We start from the raw sequence: 20,793 nt of genomic DNA, 5'->3' as shown, positions 1-20,793 counted from the left end.
GCCAACTATGCCAGGATGGCATAGAGGGGGCAATTCCATGATCATAGACATGTTACATGGCCATATTCGGAGTTACCATTGTGAAGCTACATATAGGTAGTGACCTATATGTAGTGCACGCGTGTAATGGTGTCCCCGCACTCACAAAGTTCAGGGAATTGGCTCTGAACAATGTGGGGGCACCTTGGCTAGTGCCAGGGTGCCCTCACACTAAGTAACTTTGCACCTAACCTCTACCAGGTAAAGGTTAGACATATAGGTGACTTATAAGTTACTTAAGTGCAGTGTAAAATGGCTGTGAAATAACGTGGACGTTATTTCACTCAGGCTGCAGTGGCAGGCCTGTGTAAGAATTGTCAGAGCTCCCTATGGGTGGCAAAAGAAATGCTGCAGCCCATAGGCATCTCCTGGAACCCCAATACCCTGGGTACCTTAGTACCATATACTAGGGAATTATAAGGGTGTTCCAGTAAGCCAATGTAAATTGGTAAAATTGGTCACTAGCCTGTTAGTGACAATTTGAAAGAAATGAGAGAGCATAACCACTGAGGTTCTGATTAGCAGAGCCTCAGTGAGACAGTTAGGCACTACACAGGGAACACATACATATAGGCCACAAACTTATGAGCACTGGGGTCCTGACTAGCAGGGTCCCAGTGACACATAACAAACATACTGAAAACATAGGGTTTTCACTATGAGCACTGGGCCCTGGCTATCAGGATCCCAGTGAGACAGTGAAAACAGTGACAAACACCCTGACATACACTCACAAACAGGCCAAAAGTGGGGGTAACAAGGCTAGAAAGAGGCTACTTTCTCACAGTTGGCAAATCATTAGATTTTTTTATTCAGGTCTTCAAATTCCAAAAGTTAGGAAAATGGTGACTTAAGTACAGCAAGCCGTTCATTGATGCCTTTTTTAGGGAAAAAACAGACACTCTTATCGAAAGCACTTTTTTCATATTTTTCCCAAAAAACTCAAAATTTAGCTATATTTTGTCAATTTTCTCGGTCCTTTCCAAGGCAATTCACAAACCCTGGGCAACTTTAGAATTCCTGGGATGTTGGGAAAATAGGATTCACATTTGGTGCGATACCCCTTGTGGAAAAAAGTCATAGAGCTCTAAGCGCTAACTTCCTCAAATAGCTAAAAAGGAATCAGCAAGGGGGATGAAGCAGTTAAAGGGTTAATCAATAATTATATCATATTATTTGATGTTCTCCAATAGTAACATTCAATTTTTCAACATTTTCACTGAATTTATTTTTTTATTAACATGCTCCTGCTCCCTTTGTTTACCTTGCATATCAGTCAGAAATCACTGGATAGCACTAGAACAAATTTGTAAAGTGCTTTCTTCATACATTTACTGTTTAATGTTAGTACTGATAAGGTGAAAAAATACTGGATTTAGGTTCTATTCCAAGTTTTTGTGCCACTGGGAAACTAAAATGCGGGTCATGCCAATAAAAGACAGCCAGGTGCAGCAGATGACAGGACTGCACATGTGGGACATATATACAATTAGGTTATTAGACACATATCACACTCACCACCATTCCGCTGCTCAAATAGCTCCTGCCTAGCATGGAGAGTCTGAAAGACTGATTGCAGGATCATTCTGTGCACTAGTCTCAGTATGCAAAGCAGTGAATGAGTACATCCCATGTCTTCAGGTCCTCTCAGCTCTTGTGGCACGCATTTCTTCAGTACTACAGTGTGGTGATATCTTTTCATATCTGGGCCCATTCAGTATTGCTGGACCCTGATAAAGCTGAGGGAAATTTTTCAAGACTTCTTCATAAATAATCTTCAAGTCTTCCTCTGATAAGAGTGGTAATGAATAGCTCTTTATGTTAGTCACCCATTTGGGGTGAGTCTAGTAATAAAAGAGCTGCAGAATTTTAGAGGATTATGCTGTTGCAAATTAATGTCTCAATTTCCTGTTTCTGTATATAATTTTCTGTTTGCTGCAGTAGATGGATACCTCCCTCCAGGATGGAGATCTCCACAAACTGGACACAGATAATGCAGCTTGGGTCTGAAAACAGAATTTGTGTAGCAACATTTAAAGGCATAATATTGTATCTTTAGCTAATTGTGTTCTGACTGTGAAGGTCTGAAAAACTAATTATTATGCCAGCTCTATTCAATCTGTGGATAATCAGTGGAAAGATGTAATTAAGAATGTAAAATACTAATCTCTTCTACTGGCACAATACCATCAGAGACTCTTCTACAAAGGTCCATAAATCTATTTCTTTCTTCTTTGGATGAGAAAACATCTATAATTCATAACTCTTTGGAAAAAAATGCAATCTATGGCCCTCATTATGACAGTGGCAGTCAGCTGACCACCACGCTGGCGATGGCAGTAGCTCCGTCGCCAGGCTAGCGGTGAAGACCGCCAAATTATGACCATTGCGGTGATCCCTCCCATTTGCAGCCAATGTACCACCAAAACCGCCAGTGCGGTCCGTTCACTGACCACGGCGGTTGCCATCTTCAGGCTGGAGGAACACCGTTCATCGCCCACTGTATTACGACATAGCAGGACATTTCCGGGGCAGGACCACTGCTACCAAATGCCTGGCGGAAACGAGGAAGGAGACACTCACCTCCAGGGGCACAGAGGAGTCACCGGCCACCATGGAACCCGAACTGGAAGCCAAGGTGATGCTGTACCAAACGATGGCAGTACAGGAGCAGCAACAAAGACAATGACGGTGAGTACAGCCGCCTAGCACACAAGGGAGGGAGGGAAGAGTGACACACCCACATGCACAACACACACCATACACACATACCACACACCGAGAAATCCTACAACAACATAAGCCAGGAGCAAAGAAAGCCAGGACACATACCTTTGGTCCAACCACTGTACTTCGGTGGGAACAGCAACCTCAATAAAAATAATTCAATATATTTACAGAAAGGGTCATTGGCCAGTCCAATGTCTACAGAAAGCCACAGGGAAACGTCTAAGATCCAACTTGACTCCCAACAGCCCAAGTCACTCCACCGGGCAGGGGGCATCATGGTGATGGTAGGCAGCCACCTCAGGGGGTAGGGGAAGTGGGGGGGTTCTTGGGAGTGGGGGTCCTTGGACTTGGGTTTGGGAGGGGGCGGGTCCTTGCTCTGTTGCTTAGGGGGCAGAGGTGTCTGTTTGGAGTGTGGGGCCGGAGTGCTGCACTTGTGCCCCTTAGTGGTAGAGGTAGTGGTTGTAGGAGTAGATGTGCTGTACTGGGTTGCAGGTGCATGGCCAGTGTACGTGTGTGAGGTGGATGGCTGTTGAGTTTCTGAGGTGGAGCATTTATGTGTTTTTGGAAGGAGGCAGACAGGATGGGAGAGGACAAACAGGATATGTGTATGTATGTTGTGGTGGTAGCTGCAAGTGAGGTGGGTGTGCTGCATGAGGTTGTGATGGTGCTGACTGTGCATGTGGTGAATGGGCTGCTAGTCTGCGTGTCTGCTGTTGTGGTGACTGTGGGCAAGGCTGTGCAGGTGGCAGGATCTGGGACTGAAGATGCAGTGCTTGCAAGTGTGAGTGTTGATATGACTGTGAGGGAGAAGGGGAGACAGTGGAGGCAGTGGAGGCAGTGGCTGTTGTGTGTGCTTCTGTGTGTTGGCTGTGTGTGTGCTTGTGGAGTGAAGTGTGGTGCATGTGCTGGTCTGTGTGAGTCCTGTCTGTTGCTGGTCTGACTGTATGCATGGGATGGGTGGGGGGAGAGGGCTTTGGGCTTGGGAACAGGTAGTTGGAGGGGGGACGGAAGAACCAGGAATACTGGCTGCTGTCAAAGAGGAGGCCAGAGACTGAAACACTCTCCATAGGGCAGCCAAGCAACCGTGAATGCCCTCCAGTTAGGCATTATATTGCTGCATCTGGGTTGCCAGCCCCTGAATGGCATTCACCATGGTTGACTGCCCTACAGAGATGGCTCTCTGGAGGTAAATAGCCTCCTCACTGAGGAGAGCCGGGCTTACTGAGCAGGGCCTGAGGTGCCTGGGGCAAAGGAGACGCCCTCCTGCCTGTGTGAGTGGGCACGGGCAACTGGGAGGACGGTGCTGGTATGGGGTGGCAGAAGACGATGTAGCTGGAGTGGTCCCAGAGGGGTTCGCCACAACCAGGGAGCTTCCATCAGAGGAGGAATCTGAGTCAGATGTCATAGCTCCTGGCTCCCCCGTGATGCTCGCCCTCCAACACACTGGTCCCCTCGGCGTCAGTGGACTCTGCCTACTTGGTCCGGTGGACTGCAGCTCGGCTACTCGTTGGTGCCCCTGCTCCTTCGCTAGGTGATGCTAATGCACACAAAGACAGGATGGGAAAAGGAGAGATGGTGGGGGAGAATTAAAAGGGAACACCAGGTCAATTACAGCAACAACAGCACATATGGCATACACATCACAACACCCACTTGGACTAACACTGTGTATTATGAACAACAATGACAAACCAATACCTGGGAGCAGAACCCAAACACTCCCATCTGCACACCTACTGGGACTCACTAAGCCATGTCCGCCATGGTATGCCAGCTACTTGACAATACCAAATTAACATACCACTCTACATTGCTAAGCAGGACCCCACAATAGCTAAACTGGCATATTGGGGCATCAACTGACTAGAACCTTGCAGCCAAACACCATGGCAAGGAACAAAAAAGAATACCACACAGGTTGTACTCACCCCCTTGTGGCTGCCGTGCTGCCTTCAAGCCCCCATCCAACTCCAGATTGGCCACTGTCAGTATGTGGGCCATTAGTGGGGTCAGGATCTGACAGGCATGCCTTCCTCATTGGGAGGCCATCCCCAGCTGGGCCTCCGCGGTCTTCCGGGCCCAGCGGATCAGGTCCTCCCACCAGTCCTGTAGTGGATGCTCCGCCGGCTATGGACCCCTGGGTCCGCACGTCCTTGGCGATTGCATGCCACAACCCTATCTTCTCATGGTCGCTGACCTGCATAGGGAGCACAGACAGAAGGCAACCATGAACTCAATACTCCAGTCTGTAACAGAAATGGCTTACATACTGCATATATCCCACATAAAGCCCACACATGACCCGTACCTCTGCATACACATTGCATGCAGCAAATATACACTTCCCAAATGACACACTGCCAGAACACACATACATCTGCATACAGCCAAGTCATATCCAATGTACCCCAAAGATACTCACCTGTTGGTCTGTAGGCCCATACAAGGGTAGGACCCAATCCACAAGATTCTCCAACTCCTCCAATGTGAAAGCTGGGGCCCTTTCCCCTGTAGCACGGGCCATCACAGTTTCCAGACACAGGACACAGCAGCACACACAGTGGAGGTGTTGATCTCTAGAGTCAGGAATCAAGTGAAGTGGCACAGAGAAAACGGTGGTCACGTCCGCGGCGGTGAACACCGTCCCAGCCGGCGTTGATCATCATTGGTTCATGTGCTCCATAGACCTCCATGTTAACCAATGAGGAGTTGCACGGCGGTGCAGAATGCCTTCTGCCATGATGCCAAATGCCAGCGGATTGAGGTCACTTGCACTTGTCCCTGCATACCGATGGTTGTCAATTCTCAATGCTGGTACTCATGGCGGACAATTTAATTTGCGTCATAGGTATCGATGGTACACACCATGACAATTTCAGTCTGCTACATTGTTACATACTCAGTGTACTGTTATTTTGTGGGTCCAAGCTTCCTGTAGTCACACACGTCTCATATTTGGTTTACTTAGATACCTACTACTGCAGAGGAGGAGGTAAGCACCTGTGAACAGACCCCCCAAGTTCACTTGGCTACACTTGATCATTATCAACTATCATCTGGACAGGGCCACAATTACTGAGCTGTGTCAACAATTGGAGCCAGATCTGATTCCTGCTATCCGTAGCACTACAGCAATAGCACCTGCAGTACAGGTACTGTCAGTGCTCCAGTGGCTCCTTCCAGGTGACTGTGGACTTGGCTGCAGGATTGTCACAGCCAATATTTTTGATTGTGCTTGGAAGAGTTTTGGCTGCCTTGCTAAAACACATGGGCAACTACATCTCAATTCCCAAGAGTGGAGATTTGCCCACTGTGAAGGCTGGATTCTACGCCATGGGGCACATACCATATGTGATTGGGGCCATTGAAGAGACCCATATTGCCTTGTTCTCTCCCAGGACAAATGAGCAGATCTACAGGAATAGTTACCACTCCATAAATGTCCTGATGTGGTGTCCTGCTGATCGCTACATCTCCCACATCACTGCCAAGTTTCCTGGATCTGTGCATGATGCCTATGTGTTCAGGAATAGCAGTGTCCCACAGGTGATGGCACGACTACAGAGGGAGAGAATGTGGCTCATAGATGAGCTTGAGACTTCACCCAATGTATGTTAATGTAGGCCACCTGAAGTTGTACTCTGTGCCATTGTACATGTGTAATGTCTGTCTCTCACTATTTCCAGGTGATTCCAGATACCCAAACCTGTCCCAGCTGTTGACAACAGTCAGAAATCCAAGGACAGGGGCAGATGGGGCACATGAGCGTACCAGGTGGGTTATTGAACGTATATTTGGCCTACTGAAAGCCAGGTTCTGGTGCCTCCATGTAACTGGTGGATCCCTAAACTATGCCCTAAGAAGGTCTGCCGGATAGTGGTGGCTTGCTGCATGCTCCACAATTTGGCACTCAGACACCATGTGCCCTACCTGCAGGAGGAGGGGGGAAGGCAATGCACCTGTGGCTGTAGAGGACACTGAAGACAGTGAGGAGGAAGAGGAGGAGGAGGTGGACAACAGGACACATATGGTACAGCAGCACTTCCACTGACACTCAAGAAACACTGTACTACTGTTCATACCTCCATTACAGGTAAGTGCTGTGCGGCTGCTTTACTCCTCAATTTACAGTCACTTATGCTTTCCCTTTTTGCAGATGTTGGTGTGGTCACAACTGTGTACTGATGTGATGACCACAGACACATTTGTTTGATGAATTCACACATTACAGGACATTACCATAGGATAATACAGTTTGAAACATTGCATATTGTTGTACGATAAAGCACAGAAACGTCAGCTGTATTCAAGGGTGTTTATTGTAGTGACAAAAAGAATGGTATAGTGTAATAGGGTGGGGTGATGGTGGGCGAAAACGTCTGTTTAGTGGCCCAGTTCATTTGTTGCACAGGTACAGTGTCCATGGGGCAATAGGAAAAGTTGCAATGGCATTCCAAAGTGAACAAGGTGTCTCAGTGGCATGCAAGGGAGACATTCATGAGGGGCTCATTTCCTGGTAGTGGTTTGGGTCTTGGCAACAGTCTCTGGTGTCTGTCTGGTTCGCAGGGACGTTTACGGGGTGGTTCTTATGCTGCAGAGTGAGGGGTGCTGCTGGACTGTGAGTTCTGTGGCAGGTCCTCCTGTCCACTAGCTGCAGCAGATGTGGAGGGCTGGTCAGTACACTGGCTTGGAAGGGGCCCGCTGTTGTGTTGTGTGCTCACACATGATGGTAGCCATGTCACCCAGCCCCCCTGCAGTGGTGGCCATGTTGGCATATAAGACCTGCAACTGCTGCATAACCCCCTGGTGGTGTACCCCCTGCAGCCGCTGGTTCTCCCGTGGAAACCAGAAGAATGGACACCCACACCCGCGTTAGCAGCAGACTGGACTACGGCAACACCCTCTATGCAGGAACAACGGCTAAGCTCCAGAAAAAACTCCAGCGCATTCAGAACGCTTCAGCACGTCTCATCCCCAACCTCCCTCGCCACGAACACATCTCTGCCCACCTCAGGGACCTCCACTGGCTACCCATCAACAAAAGGATCGTCTTCAAAATCCTAATCCACGCTCACAGAGCTCTCCACGACACCGGACCGGCCTACCTCAACGACCAACTCAACTTCCACAACCCAACACGCCACCTCCGCTTCACCAACCTCGCCCTCGCAACAGTCCCCCGCATTCACCGTACCACAACCGGCGGCAGATCATTCTCCCACCTCACCGCCAAAACCTGGAACTCCCTCCTCGCCAACCTACGTATGACCTAGGCCCTCCTGACCTTCAGGAAGCACCTCAAGACCTGGCTCTTTCGAGCAGTAGCACCCCCCCAGTGCCTTGAGATCCTTCTGGGTGAGTAGCACGCTCAACAAATTGATTGATTGATTGATTGATTCACCAGAAAGATGGTAAGTACCTGGCCCATCATGTCCTGGGATTGTTGGTAGGCCCCCAGAAAATGAGTGAGTGGCTCCTGGGCAGTCAGTTTCCTGGGGTGGGCCTTCCCTCGAGCACACAGCTAACCTCCCACTGGCCCAGGCCCCCTGTGCCTGTGTCCACTGAATGGTATCAGGGTGAGGGGGTGACATGCCATGCAGGTATCGGTGTTGGTAGGGTAGCAATGGTGACTTACCAGTGTCCAGCTCTCCAGTGATTCCAGTGAGGCCCTGTGGATGCAGAATTGCCAAGACTTTCTCCTCCCATACTGTGAACTGTGGGGGATGAGGTGGGGGTCCACCGCCAGTCTTCATGATGGCAATTTGGTGCCTAGAGGCCACAGCACGCACCTTCCCCCATAGTTCATTCCAACTCTTGCGAATGTCGTCCTTTGTGCAAGGACATGTTCCCAAGAAGTTCACACTTTCCACGATCCTCTTCCATAGCTCCATCTTCCTGGCAATGGATATCTGATGGACCTGTGCACCGAACAGCTGTGGCTCTACCCAGACGATTTCCTCCACAATCACCCGCAACTCCTCATCTGTGAAACTGGGATTCTTCTGTGGGGACATGCCTGTTGTGTGGTGGGTGTAGTGTGTGTGCAATGAAGAATGTGATAGGTGTTGGGGTATGGTGTGTGGTGTGTGGTGTGTGATGCGTGAAAGGTAAATAATTGGCTGTGGGTTGTGTGTGCAGTTCTTGTATGATCTTTTGCTCGCAAGGTGTAGCTAGAATTTCGTGTTTGCAAAGGATTGTGGGTTGTGTGGGGGTGTGTTTTATAGTGCTGTTGGTGGGTGTCTATGGTGTGTGTATATGTGTCAGGTGTGGGTTTTTCAATCTGCCCAATGTTGGCTTCTGTTGGTGTTGGGTGCCCAATTCTACTGCAGCTGCGTGCACCGCCAATGGCCGACCGCCGTTGAGTGTCTGCTGTGGTGATTCGTGGTCCATAATTTGGAGAGTGATGTACTGATGGCGTAGCATGGAGGGTGGTGGGTCCGACAGTTTTTCTCCTCCGAGGAGTCTCGCAGAATTGTTGTTTTGGCTGCTTTCTGGCGGTTTTGTGTTTGTGTGTCATAATCTGGCGGGCAGATTGCCACCTCCATGTCGGTTTGTTGTCAGCCATCACCACGGCAGTCTTCGGAAAAGACCGCCAATGTCATAATGAGGGCCTATGTGTCCTCTTTTCTGAATTCATTCAAGACTGATTTGGGGATTTTTATTCTGTAAGCGAATGTCAAGCCAAGATGAGCTAAAAACCTATGGGTGCAAATAAATGTGGATCACCAGATGATGTCTGTACTGCTTCTATCTTTAATCAGGCCACAGACCTTTTAGCTCCCCATTTAATGTGTTTCTTCTATAAATAAATGGCATCTGCAAATGTACCTCAGACCATGTAGGAAGCCTTGCTGGTCCCTTTATTAAATAAGCAGACTGGTGATCCCATGGTTATCATTCAATTTTTCTTCTCGTCTATCCAGCAAAAATCCTTGAAAAGGGTGTCATCTGTCAAGTTTCTCCTACTTCGAGTCTAATCATCTTCTAAACTCACATCAGGCAGAATTCTGGCCTCTACTTGACACTGAAGCGGCACTGCTGGTACTCACTGATAACATCCACATGAGTCTCGATAGTCGAGATTGTGCTGCACAGACATCATTGGATATCAGGGCAGCTTTTGATGCCATCTCACATCCTTAACTAGTTTACCAGCTTAGGGAGACTGGTATTTGTGATTTTGTGTTAAAGTTTCTGGCTTCCTTTCTGAGTAACAGGTCGCAGGCAGTGTAGTTAAAAAATATTATATCGTAATGCTAAGTTGTTGACATGTGGTGTGCCACAGAGCGTGATTTTGGGTCCTACACTTTTCACTATCTATATAATTAATACTGCAAAAAGCTATTATACTTATCATTTTGCAGTGATATTATATGCTGATGATACACTAATATCTTTTGCTGGGGAACTGAACTAATCCAGGCAAATGTTGCTTAGTTTCATGTTTGATGTTGCAAACTGGATAAGAGGTCATTCACTTGAACTAAATGGGGACAAAACAGAGTACTTCTGTTTGAGGGTGTCTAATTGTGCTGGGCTCCTGACTGGTAGGTCTTACCAACCTAGGACCTGCTCCCATACTCAGTGATGTGGTGGCGACTCTTGGATAAAGGTGAATTAATTTATTTATTTTGCCAATCAAATTCAAATTAATCTGTATTTGCTCATTTAATAACAATGATAAAAGAGTCCATTAAAATCAGTAACAGACATTAATAAAGAAAATGTTTTAAATACATTACATTACATAAAGAAAGACTCAAATCAAAATTCCCAGTGAACCTGAAGCATCACTCAGACCCTAAAATATTAGATTGCTATGAAGCCTGATAGCCAATTTTAAAAAGCATCCCACTGTCAGGCATACACCTGGACAGCTCAGAGACTGCAAAAATAGTAGTTCCAGTCTGCATCTCCTCAATTGGGTCTTCCTAAAAAGATACTAAACATTTTCGGGACAAGGGCTTTTAAAATTTGCAACCAAATAGGAAATGCAGCAGAAACTGTGTGGAAGGTCCATTACTAATTCGTGGTGTGTCATATTGGCCTAGTGATAAGCATAAAAGCTCTCTGATTTTTCTCAGCTAAAATATGATCAAAAGCAACTTCTCCCAAGAGTTGGGTACCCAATACAAATGAGTCTTTGACCCTGGAGAAGTTTGGATAAGACTGGTCAGTACACTGGCTAGTGGAAGGGGCCCGCTGTTGTGTTGTGTGCTCACACATGATGGTAGCCATGTCACCCAGCCCCCCTGCAGTGGTGGCCATGTTGGCATATAAGACCTGCAACTGCTGCATAACCCCCTGGTGGTGTACCCCCTGCAGCCGCTGGTTCTCCCGTGGAAACCAGAAGAATGGACACCCACACCCGCGTTAGCAGCAGACTGGACTACGGCAACACCCTCTATGCAGGATCAACGGCTAAGCTCCAGAAAAAACTCCAGCGCATTCAGAACGCTTCAGCACGTCTCATCCCCAACCTCCCTCGCCACGAACACATCTCTGCCCACCTCAGGGACCTCCACTGGCTACCCATCAGGGCCTGATGTAGATCTATTTAGATTCTGCTGGGCCCATAAATGAAAGTCTGTCTGCAAACCACTGTCACCATCAAAACTTTACACAGGCAAAGCGGCTGGCGGCGGGACCACAGTCATTTTCCCAGCTGGCCCAATCAAGATGTGCCTTCTTGCTGACTTAAGTGTGGCAGCTAAACCTCAACACCTGAAATGGTGGTTTGGAACAGATATAGGCACAGAAGTTACCTTCTTCTTTTCTTTTCACTCCTCCTGCCTCCATGGACCCGATCGCACAAGTCCTGCCTTTGTTGCTGATACTAGACCATGGCAGAAACCAACCCTTTGTTCACTGTAGTCATCAATCAATTAGTAATCATCTAATAATAATGCCAAGACAAACTAAGTGAAAATAAAAGAAAATGTATTCAAAGAATAGGATATGTCTCTCATCATGAAATTCTAATAAAAAAAAAAAAATGATAATTGTAAAAATACTCCTGGATAGAAAATGTGGGTTTCAGGCTTCAAGCCCAGACCTTGCCTCCTAATGACACTGCCAAGTACAACCTTCTCAGGAAGAAGCATCTAGTGGGAAGAGCAGGCACCTCAAAGATATTTCTTGCAAGGGCAGGTTTGGGCTTGACATGTGTGGCCATGACCAAGAGAGATTTGACACTGGACTTGGTTAAATACAATAAAATGTTTGGCTCATATGTCTGTCGAAAATGTGCAGTGTCCTAAAGATAAATGTTGGGCTGTGAGGACTTACTTGGGAAGGGATATGACGGACAGAAAGAGGGTGCTACTTGGCCAGCATGTCTGTACTATCACATTAATAGATACACAAGGTCATTTTGACCCCGGCGTTCGGTGGTAATGTGGTGGTCGTACCGCCAACAGGCTGGCAGTACATACCGCCACATTATGACATTGGCGGGTTGGCTGAATCCAACCTGCCAATGTACCACTCTGACCGCCATAGTGGTAGCAGCCGCCGGGCTGGAGATAAGATTCTCCAGCCCGGCGGCCGCTATTGTTCCGCCTCAGGCATTATGACCCTGCCTACCGCCATGGTTTTCATGGTGTTCGTAATGCCACGAAAACCATGGCAGTAGGCCCTATCAGTGACAGGGAAGTCCTTCCCTGTCACTGACAGGAGTCCCCCTCCTCCCAAAAACTCCCCAGACACCCCCTCCATCCACGCTCCCCCTTTTAATCCCTCACTCCCTACACACACACGCAGACATGCACCACACACACTCACTCACACAGGCATACACACATTCATACACACATGCATCCATCCATTCATGCACACATCCGCACCACATTCACTCTGACACGCAGACACACATTGACATATCCATACTTACACGCATTCACATATCCATACTTACATACATTCTCGCACATGCACGCAAACAGCACTACACATACATTTGCATTCATGCACACACTCACACATTCACACACACACACACAACTCCCACCCCCCTACCCTGTCAGAATCCCAACTTACCTGGATTCAAGGGGTCTTCCGGCAGGGAACAGGATGGGGCCACCTTAATGCCATCCTCCAGCATGGCCACAGTCAGATTTCCGCCCTTCTTGTGGCAGAAATCCGGCTGTGGCTATTATTTGGCGGACAGATGGTAGCCGCGGCAAAGGTCTTTTGGCGGCCGTCGCCACAGCGGTAGCCGGTACTTACCGTAAAAGTCATAATGTAGGCCACAGTCTTTTGGGACACCCATATTCTTCCTATCTATTTCCACTGGACTTTGTAGTCACAGCTGCACATTTACCAAAGCTCTCCATGATTGTTATTTTGTTAAATTTGTATGTACTGATTTTTGCTTTCTCTTACAGTGCCATCAGATGTGTTTAGGGGCACTCATGTTCTTCCTCTCTGATTCCACTAAGCTTTACAATCAGTGTCACACATTTGATAATATCCTGCAATGCTGGGATTACAGATACTTTTTTGTGTGCTGGTTTTTGTCTGCACCTACAGTGACACCAGATGTCATAGATGAACTATATGACTCACTGTTGCAGATGTTTTCATTGTACTACATCTATGTTTAAATTACAAACAAGAAAATAGCTTTTCCTGCCTCTGCAGCAGCTGTTGTCTCGGAGGTTAGTTTTCCTTGCTGTTACCATTAATATATCTGGACTTTTTTCCTATGCTCTTAGGATGCAGGACTACTGAATGAATCCTTAAATAATGATACATTCAAATGGACCAGTTTTCCTGTCTACATAAAGGATATAGATAACAGATCAACCATTTAATTTGCTTTCAGTGGCTTGGCAGTTGGAATTTACACCACAAACTCAGCAGAAGCGTGTCAGTATGTGGCAGAAAACTGTGAAGCCAACATCCTTGTTGTGGAGGGCCATACCCAGCTCCTGAAGATCCTGCAGGTGAGCCTGTTAATTCTTACTTCCCATACAGATTTGGATATTGTGTTGACCTTAGTGGGAATGCAGCAGCTCGAAAGGCCTCTTCCTGACTATGTCCCTTTTAATATTGTAGTCTGTTGGTTCCTCGTGCAATATCCAGCCATGTTTGTAAGCCCACAACTCGATAATCTGAGAATCGTTGTAAATGAAAGAGATCCTGGAGGTGTTTTTGGGCTATTCATGTAAGTGGGAAAACTACCACTCTACTAAGGCACTCCATTCAATCATTCAATCATTGTGTTAGACCTGGCATCCTTGGTGTGCTCTCCCCTGGCATTTTTTGCCTCTGCTTCCCATGTTTTGACTGTGTGCTGGACTCTGTTTTTGCTGTGTTTGGTATTATGGGCACTTTACCACTGCTGACCAGTGCTAAAGTGAAAGTGCTCCTGTGTAAAGTGTATGTGTAATTGGCTTTCCATGATTGGCACATTTAATTCACTAGTAAGTCCTTAGTAAGTACATTACAAGTGTCCAGGGCCTGTAAATCAAATGCTACTAGTGGGCCTTGAAGCACTGGTTGTGCCACCCATATTAGTAGCCCTATAGATATGGCTCAGATCTGCCACTGCAGTGTCTGTATGTGCAGTTTTAAACTGACCATCCACTTGCCAGGCCTAAACCTTCGCTTTTTATACATGAAAGGCACCCCTAAGGTATGCCTAGGTAGCCCCATTGGCAGGGTGCAGTGTATGTTAACGGCGGGATATGTACTGATGTGTGTTACAGGTCCTAACAGTGAAATACTGATAAATTCAGTTTTCACTTTTGCAAGGCATATCTCTCTCATAGGTTAACATGGGGGCTACCTTTAAATATCCTTAAAGTGCAGTTTCCCTTTGAGAGCAGATGGAAATGTGGAGTTTGGGGTCTCTGAACTCACAATCTATTAATGCATATGTTAGTGAAGTTGGTTTTTAGATTGTTAGTTTGAAAATGCCACTTTTAGAAAGTAGGCATTCTCTTGCTTTAACCATTCTGTGACTCTGCTTGTTTGTGGATTCCCTGTCTCATTCAGACTGACAGTTGGGCTGTTTGGGAGTCTTCTCTACATAGTGACAAAAAGGGAGCTGGGGAGTAGCCTGCATATCCTGATGAGCCATCTGAGCTGGAGTGGAGGGAGGAGTGGTCACTTACATCTGAATGGGCTGGTGTGTGTCTGGAGTCTGGCCTGGGCAAGGCAGGATCCTGCAAACAATAGAGACTCCCCTCTGAAGTTTGCCTACTTCAAAGGCAGAAAGGGGTATCAGTATTGGACCCAAAACCCCAGACTTTAGATCACTTCTGGGACCAAGAGGAACCTCTGGCCAGGAGAAGGGCAGAGGAGAAGTGCTGCCCCTGCCTGTGACTGTGCTTTGTTGGGCTATCCTGCAACTGCTGCTTCTGCCTGTGAAAGTGTACAAAGACTGGACGTTGTTCTGCATTCCTACTTGAAGAATAATCTCCAAGGGCTTGAACTGAGCTTGCCTCCTGTTTTGAAGTTTCAGGGGCATCAAAGACTTTCTCTGCCAGCACCTGGACTCTCTGCTGAGACTCCTACTCTGCCAAGTGGTGCCCTGTCCAGTCCCTGGGCCCTTGAAAGGTGAAGTTGGCAGAACAAGGACTGAAATCCATGCACAGAACACCATGCAAGGAAAGTTTTGACGCACCATTTGGAACGCGGCTGATAAATGACACGGCACCCGCTTCGCAGCTAAAATTGATGCTCCACTTGCATCGTGGCTGGGAGACCGATGCATCGCAGTTGAAAAAACAACACAACACCCACTTGCGGCTGCTGATAATGACACAAACCCCATGCAGCGCGGTCTTCTAACACTGTGAGCCCGGATTTCTCACGCATCATCCCTGGGCATCAGAGTCATCGTGAATCGGAGTGGATTTGAGGTGCCGTGTCTGAAAATCGATGCGCCGCTCTCTTGCGAGGGAGAAAACCGACGCATCGCCTACCTGACCAGTGAAGAAACAACGCACGGACTCACTTACGAGTAAGGAATCGACGCATCGCTGAATTTTCCAAAGCACGCTCACCCATGAGGCTTTATTTTTGACGCAAACTAGGTACTTTGTGTAAAATCAATGTTTCCATTGTTTTGTATGGAGTAAGACTTTTATTCTTTTGAATATTCATATCTTGACTTGTGTATGTTGGATGTTTGTCGTTTTGGTCTTGTTTGAGTTAGATAAATATTGCTTATTTTTCTATATTGGTGTTGTGTCGATTTTGTATTGTTTCACTGTATTTCTGTGTCTGTTGGTAGAAATACTTTACACATTGCTTCTGAGATATGCCTGACTGCTGCTGCTAAGCCGCCAAGGGAATAAGCAAGGGTTATCTAAGTGTGTTTCTCCCTTGCCCTGACTAGAGTAAGGGTCCCTGCTTGGACAGAGTGCAAACTGACTGCCAACCAGAGACCCCATTTCAAACACACTGCAATTGTTTATTTCTGAGGGGACTTTATTTCTTGACAGAAAGACGTCAAACCAAACACTCACAGCTCCTATACTGTGTGCGTTGCTTGCTTGTGTGCCGCATGGAGAGTATTCACCCAATGTAATCATGGCTCATGCAGCTGATTTACATGTGATTTCAGGGGCGATGAGTTCTAATCTACCGGGAAATAATTTAATCTCTGAGCTCATAAATTGGAGACTACTGCGGTTTTACAGGCCTAATAAATACTAGATGAATACTGCTGCAAAGAAGCCACACATTTGCATGCAGGACCACTAGGTTCAAGGCTTGTAGCTTTACTATTAAGTACAGAGGGTTGTTTTACTCAAGTATTTTCAATGACACAAAAGAGAGTGAGAAGAAATGTTGACCAATAGCTTTGTCACAAGTAATCAACTACAATGCTTATAGACTCTCCAAGATAGGTAAAAATACCATAATAACATCATCTGGATCCGTTCCCAGAGCATTGAACCTCCTAAGCATCCTCTCAGAGTAGTTATACAGCTCATGTGATGCTACCTCCCAAGAAAGGAGTAAATTAGTTCTCCCCTTTCCTTGAAAGCCTTGTCTTGTATTGCTTCTTGGAAATTCCTCATGATTCCACTTGCTTTTAAACAAACTACTACAGCTCCTTCGAAAACATCAAGTGCACATCATTTGCCTCTCTGGAGAGTTACATTGTTGCTTCTCTTGCCTATGTTTGCCTTCTTCTCAGATGTAATGTATTGTTTCTCGTGCTGTTTTTACAGCTTTCTGTGCTTCATTGAACAATGTAATTTATGCATCCCTGCTAGCTGTCATATAGGTTTCTTTTAAAAGGCTCCTGGCCCTTGCTACAGTGATGCCTCTTCTACAGTGGAGAAGGTGTTCATTTTATAACAGAACATTCCCTCAAACATTCCTTGGAATTTTATAAAGCTATCATTGACTTAAAGGAATCCTATGAACCCTTAGCCATGCATCTTTTCTACGTTTCCTCTGAAATACCTGTTGTTACTTTAAAATGGAATTTTAGGCTTGCACCTTCCAACAATTACATGCCAAATAAAAAAACATTTCTGCCCTGAAACTGAATGTTTGGAAGTTCACAACACTATCCTGGACTTATATCTCCAAAACGTTGCAAAGCAAAGGACCCTATGAAACATAAGATAAAAAAACAAAGTCCTAGTTGTGGGGTGGCTATATTATAAGTTTCCCATGTTGTTGAGCAAATTGACATCAGTCAGTGGAGAGATGCTGCTGGGATTAGTCAATCCAGCATCAAACCATAGAATTAATCCAGTGTCTGAGATTCCAGGAAATTAGTATCCAAACCATAGGGAAAACCTTTGTATAATCAAAGTGAAATCGTTTAGCTCTGCAAATGTGCTCCTGAACATAAAATCCTGCAAATTATCCATTTCATCTCTGCATGGTATACTGCATCTTTAGCACTGAGGTCTCCCACATGAAGCCTGACAATCAGCTCTACATCTAGCAGCTTGCTAGATGTAACACTTTAAAAAGTAATGCAAAGGAAAAACGCGTCTTGTCTACATTTTAGAATCTTGAATATTACAGACAAATTATTTCTGTTCTTTCATGACTTAAAGCATGATTTCCCTCGCAAATCGACTTGAAGAAGAGCGTCGCATTCACCTTCTGATATCTGTGCACTTTGAGAAGGGCCCACTTGCTTGTCTCTAGATTCTGATACCCTGCATCTGTACCCTTCTAGCATAAACAGTGGGATGGTAGTTTTCTGTTCTCAGATAAAAACGACATTACTCCTGGACCATAGATGACCTCCTTTGTGGGACTGACAAACTATTACCACTAACTTAAAACGTTTCTTCATGGTTGCATCCCATGCATTCAATTTCAAATTAACTAACACATCATTCAGATACAAACTCCACTAAGCTACACTGCTTGAACCAAGAGTGTTTAAGTCTTGGAGTCTTGTTTGAACTCTACAGAAAGACCTAATGATACCTCTCACGTATTGAAGAAGGTGGCAAGAGGACCTTTCCCCTCAACCACACTACTACAGGCTTGTCCAGGCGCTATGACTTGCAGAGGGTATTTACTCCCTCCACACCAAAAAGTGCCCAAATCAATGCACCTTCAATGTATTTTTCTTCATTGATTAATATAGAAATACCTTTCTTCATGACAGCATATCTGTTAGAAATGGGGCCTTTGGTTGGCAGTCAGATTACCTCCTGTCCAAGCAAGGACCCTCACTCTAGTCAGGGTAAAAGGGAATCACCCTCAGCTAACCCCTGCTTACCCCCTTGGTAGCTTGGCACGAGCAGTAGGCTTAACTTCAGACTGCTAGGTGTAAAGTATTTGTACCAACACACACAGTAACTTAATGAAATCACTACAAAATGACACAACACAGGTTTCGAAAAATAGGAAATATTTATCTAAACAAAACAAGACCAAAGCGACAAAAATCCACAATACACAAGTCAAGTTATCATTTAAAAAGCAAAAAGAGTCTTCATGTAGATTTAAACAGACAATAAACACTGTTAGCGTGAAAATGTACGTTGGGTGCATCAAAAATAACCCCACACGGGCATCTGTGCATCAAAAAAGGCTTGCGATGTGTCGATTTCACTCACAAGTAAGACCTTGCGCTGTTTCTCCTTCCTTCGGGTCGGGCCCGTCATTTCTTCTCTCCGCAGGACAGCGATGCGTCGATCTGGGCAGCACTCTCGGGTCCGGGCAGGTCTTACGTTGTTTTTACATGCCCAGCTGTGTTGGCATCGGAAATCCAGCTGCACGATGATCCGAAAATCACGCAGCGCGGATTGCGATCTCCCCAGCCTCCGTCAGCGATGCTGCGCGTTATTTCTCCAGCTCTGTGCGTCGCGTTGCAGGCCATCGTCGATTTTCAGCTGCGAAGCCGGTGGCACGTCAATTTCCAGCCGCAGATCAGAGTTGCGTTGATCGTTTCCCTGCACGGCATTCTGTGCGTGGATTTCTTCCTCTTAGGCTGCCAGCTTCTCCTTTCAGGGTCCCGGGAAGTGGATGAGCACCACTTGGCAGAGTAGGAGTCTCTCCAGAGACTCCAGGTGCTGGCAGAGAGAAGTCTTTGTTGTCCCTGAGACTTCAAACAAAGGTAGGCAAGCTCTAAATCATGCCCTTGGAGATCTTCACAAGAAGGAAGGCAACGCAAAGTCCAGTCTTTGTCCTCTAGCACAGGCAGAAGCAGCAACTGCAGGAGGGCTCCACAAAGCACAGTCACAGGCAGGGCAGCTCTTCTTCCTCAGCTCTTCAGCTCTTCTCCAGGCAGAGGTTTCTCTTGATTTCCAGAAGTGTTCTAAAGTCTGTGGTTTTGGGTGCCCTTCTTATACCCAATTACTTCTTTGAAGTAGGCCCACTTCAAAGCAAAGTCTCTCTTGAATGTGAAATCCTGCCTGGCCCAGGCCAGGCCCCAGACACTCACCAGGCGGTTGGAGACTGCATTGTGTGAGGGCAGGCACAGCCCTTTCAGGTGTGAGTGACCACTCCTCCCCTACCTCCTAACACAGATGACTCCTCATCAGCAAATGCAGACTACACCCAAGCTCCCTTTGTGTCACTGTCTAGTGTGAGGTGCAACCAGCCCAACTGTCAAAATGACCCAGAAAGGGAATCCACAAACAGGCAGAGTCACAGAAATGTTATAAGCAAGGAAATGCTCACTTTCTAAAAGTGGCATTTTCAAACACACAATCTTAAAATCAACTTTACTAAAAGATATATTTTTAAATTGTGAGCTACACAATTGTGAGTGGGTACAGTTAAAACTGCACACACAGACACTGCAGTGGCAGGTCTGAGACATGATTACAGAGCTACTTATGTGGGTGGCACAATCAGTGCTGCAGGCCCACTAGTAGCATTTGATTTACAGGCCCTGGGCACCTCTAGTGCACTTTACTAGGGACTTACTAGTAAATCAAATATGCCAATCATGGATAAGCCAATTACATACACATTTTGTAAAGGAGCACTTGCACTTTAGCACTGGTTAGTTGTGGTAAAGTGCCCAGAGTAACAAAAACAGCACACATCAAGAACATGGGAAACAGAGTCAAAAGGTTAAGGGAGACCACGCCAAGGATGAAAAGTCTAAAAATATCTGTTTAACTTTTTAAATGCTCCTTGCTTTTTCTGGTTTTCTGTATCAGTGAAAATCTAAGAAAGAACCAACAGGCCTTATAATGATAGAATGGAAAAGGCACTAAGACAGAAATGAGCAAAAGAGATTAATGTGTAGTAAAATAAAGGAAATAGAGGGGTTGGTGGGGATGCTTATCAATTATTTAGACCCTTAAAATGTTATGATCATCGTATCGGAATTATTTTACATTTTATCTTTTAAAAAAATGCATTTTGCATATATTCACCAAGGAAACAAAAGACAACAAAAAACATTTTTCACCACATTAGTCCTGTTGCCGAGACTGAAGTCCTTAGGCCCAGATTTAAGAGGGCCTAGCGCCATTCCAAAGCCACATTAGCATCATTTATTGATGCCAATGTGTCGTTGGAAGCCAAAATTGCTGTGCCATATTTACAAAGTGGCGCAATGCTTGCATTGCA

At 46.2% G+C, this 20,793-nt stretch overlaps 1 protein-coding gene across 1 annotated transcript in view; it reads left to right on the top strand.

Annotated features, from left to right (window-relative positions):
* Window positions 1–20,793, top strand: part of LOC138251470 (long-chain-fatty-acid--CoA ligase ACSBG2-like) — a 174,909-nt gene that overhangs the window by 78,210 nt on the left and 75,906 nt on the right. The window contains exon 4 of the mRNA XM_069205652.1: window positions 13,595–13,715. Coding sequence (XP_069061753.1) covers window positions 13,595–13,715 — 121 coding nt within the window. The remainder of the gene's footprint in view (window positions 1–13,594; window positions 13,716–20,793) is intronic.

This window comes from Pleurodeles waltl, chromosome 1_2, assembly GCF_031143425.1.
Source record: "Pleurodeles waltl isolate 20211129_DDA chromosome 1_2, aPleWal1.hap1.20221129, whole genome shotgun sequence".
NCBI classification, from domain to species: domain Eukaryota; kingdom Metazoa; phylum Chordata; class Amphibia; order Caudata; family Salamandridae; genus Pleurodeles; species Pleurodeles waltl.
The sequence above is the reverse complement of the archived record's forward strand: the minus strand, read 5'-3'. Positions and strand labels throughout refer to the sequence as shown.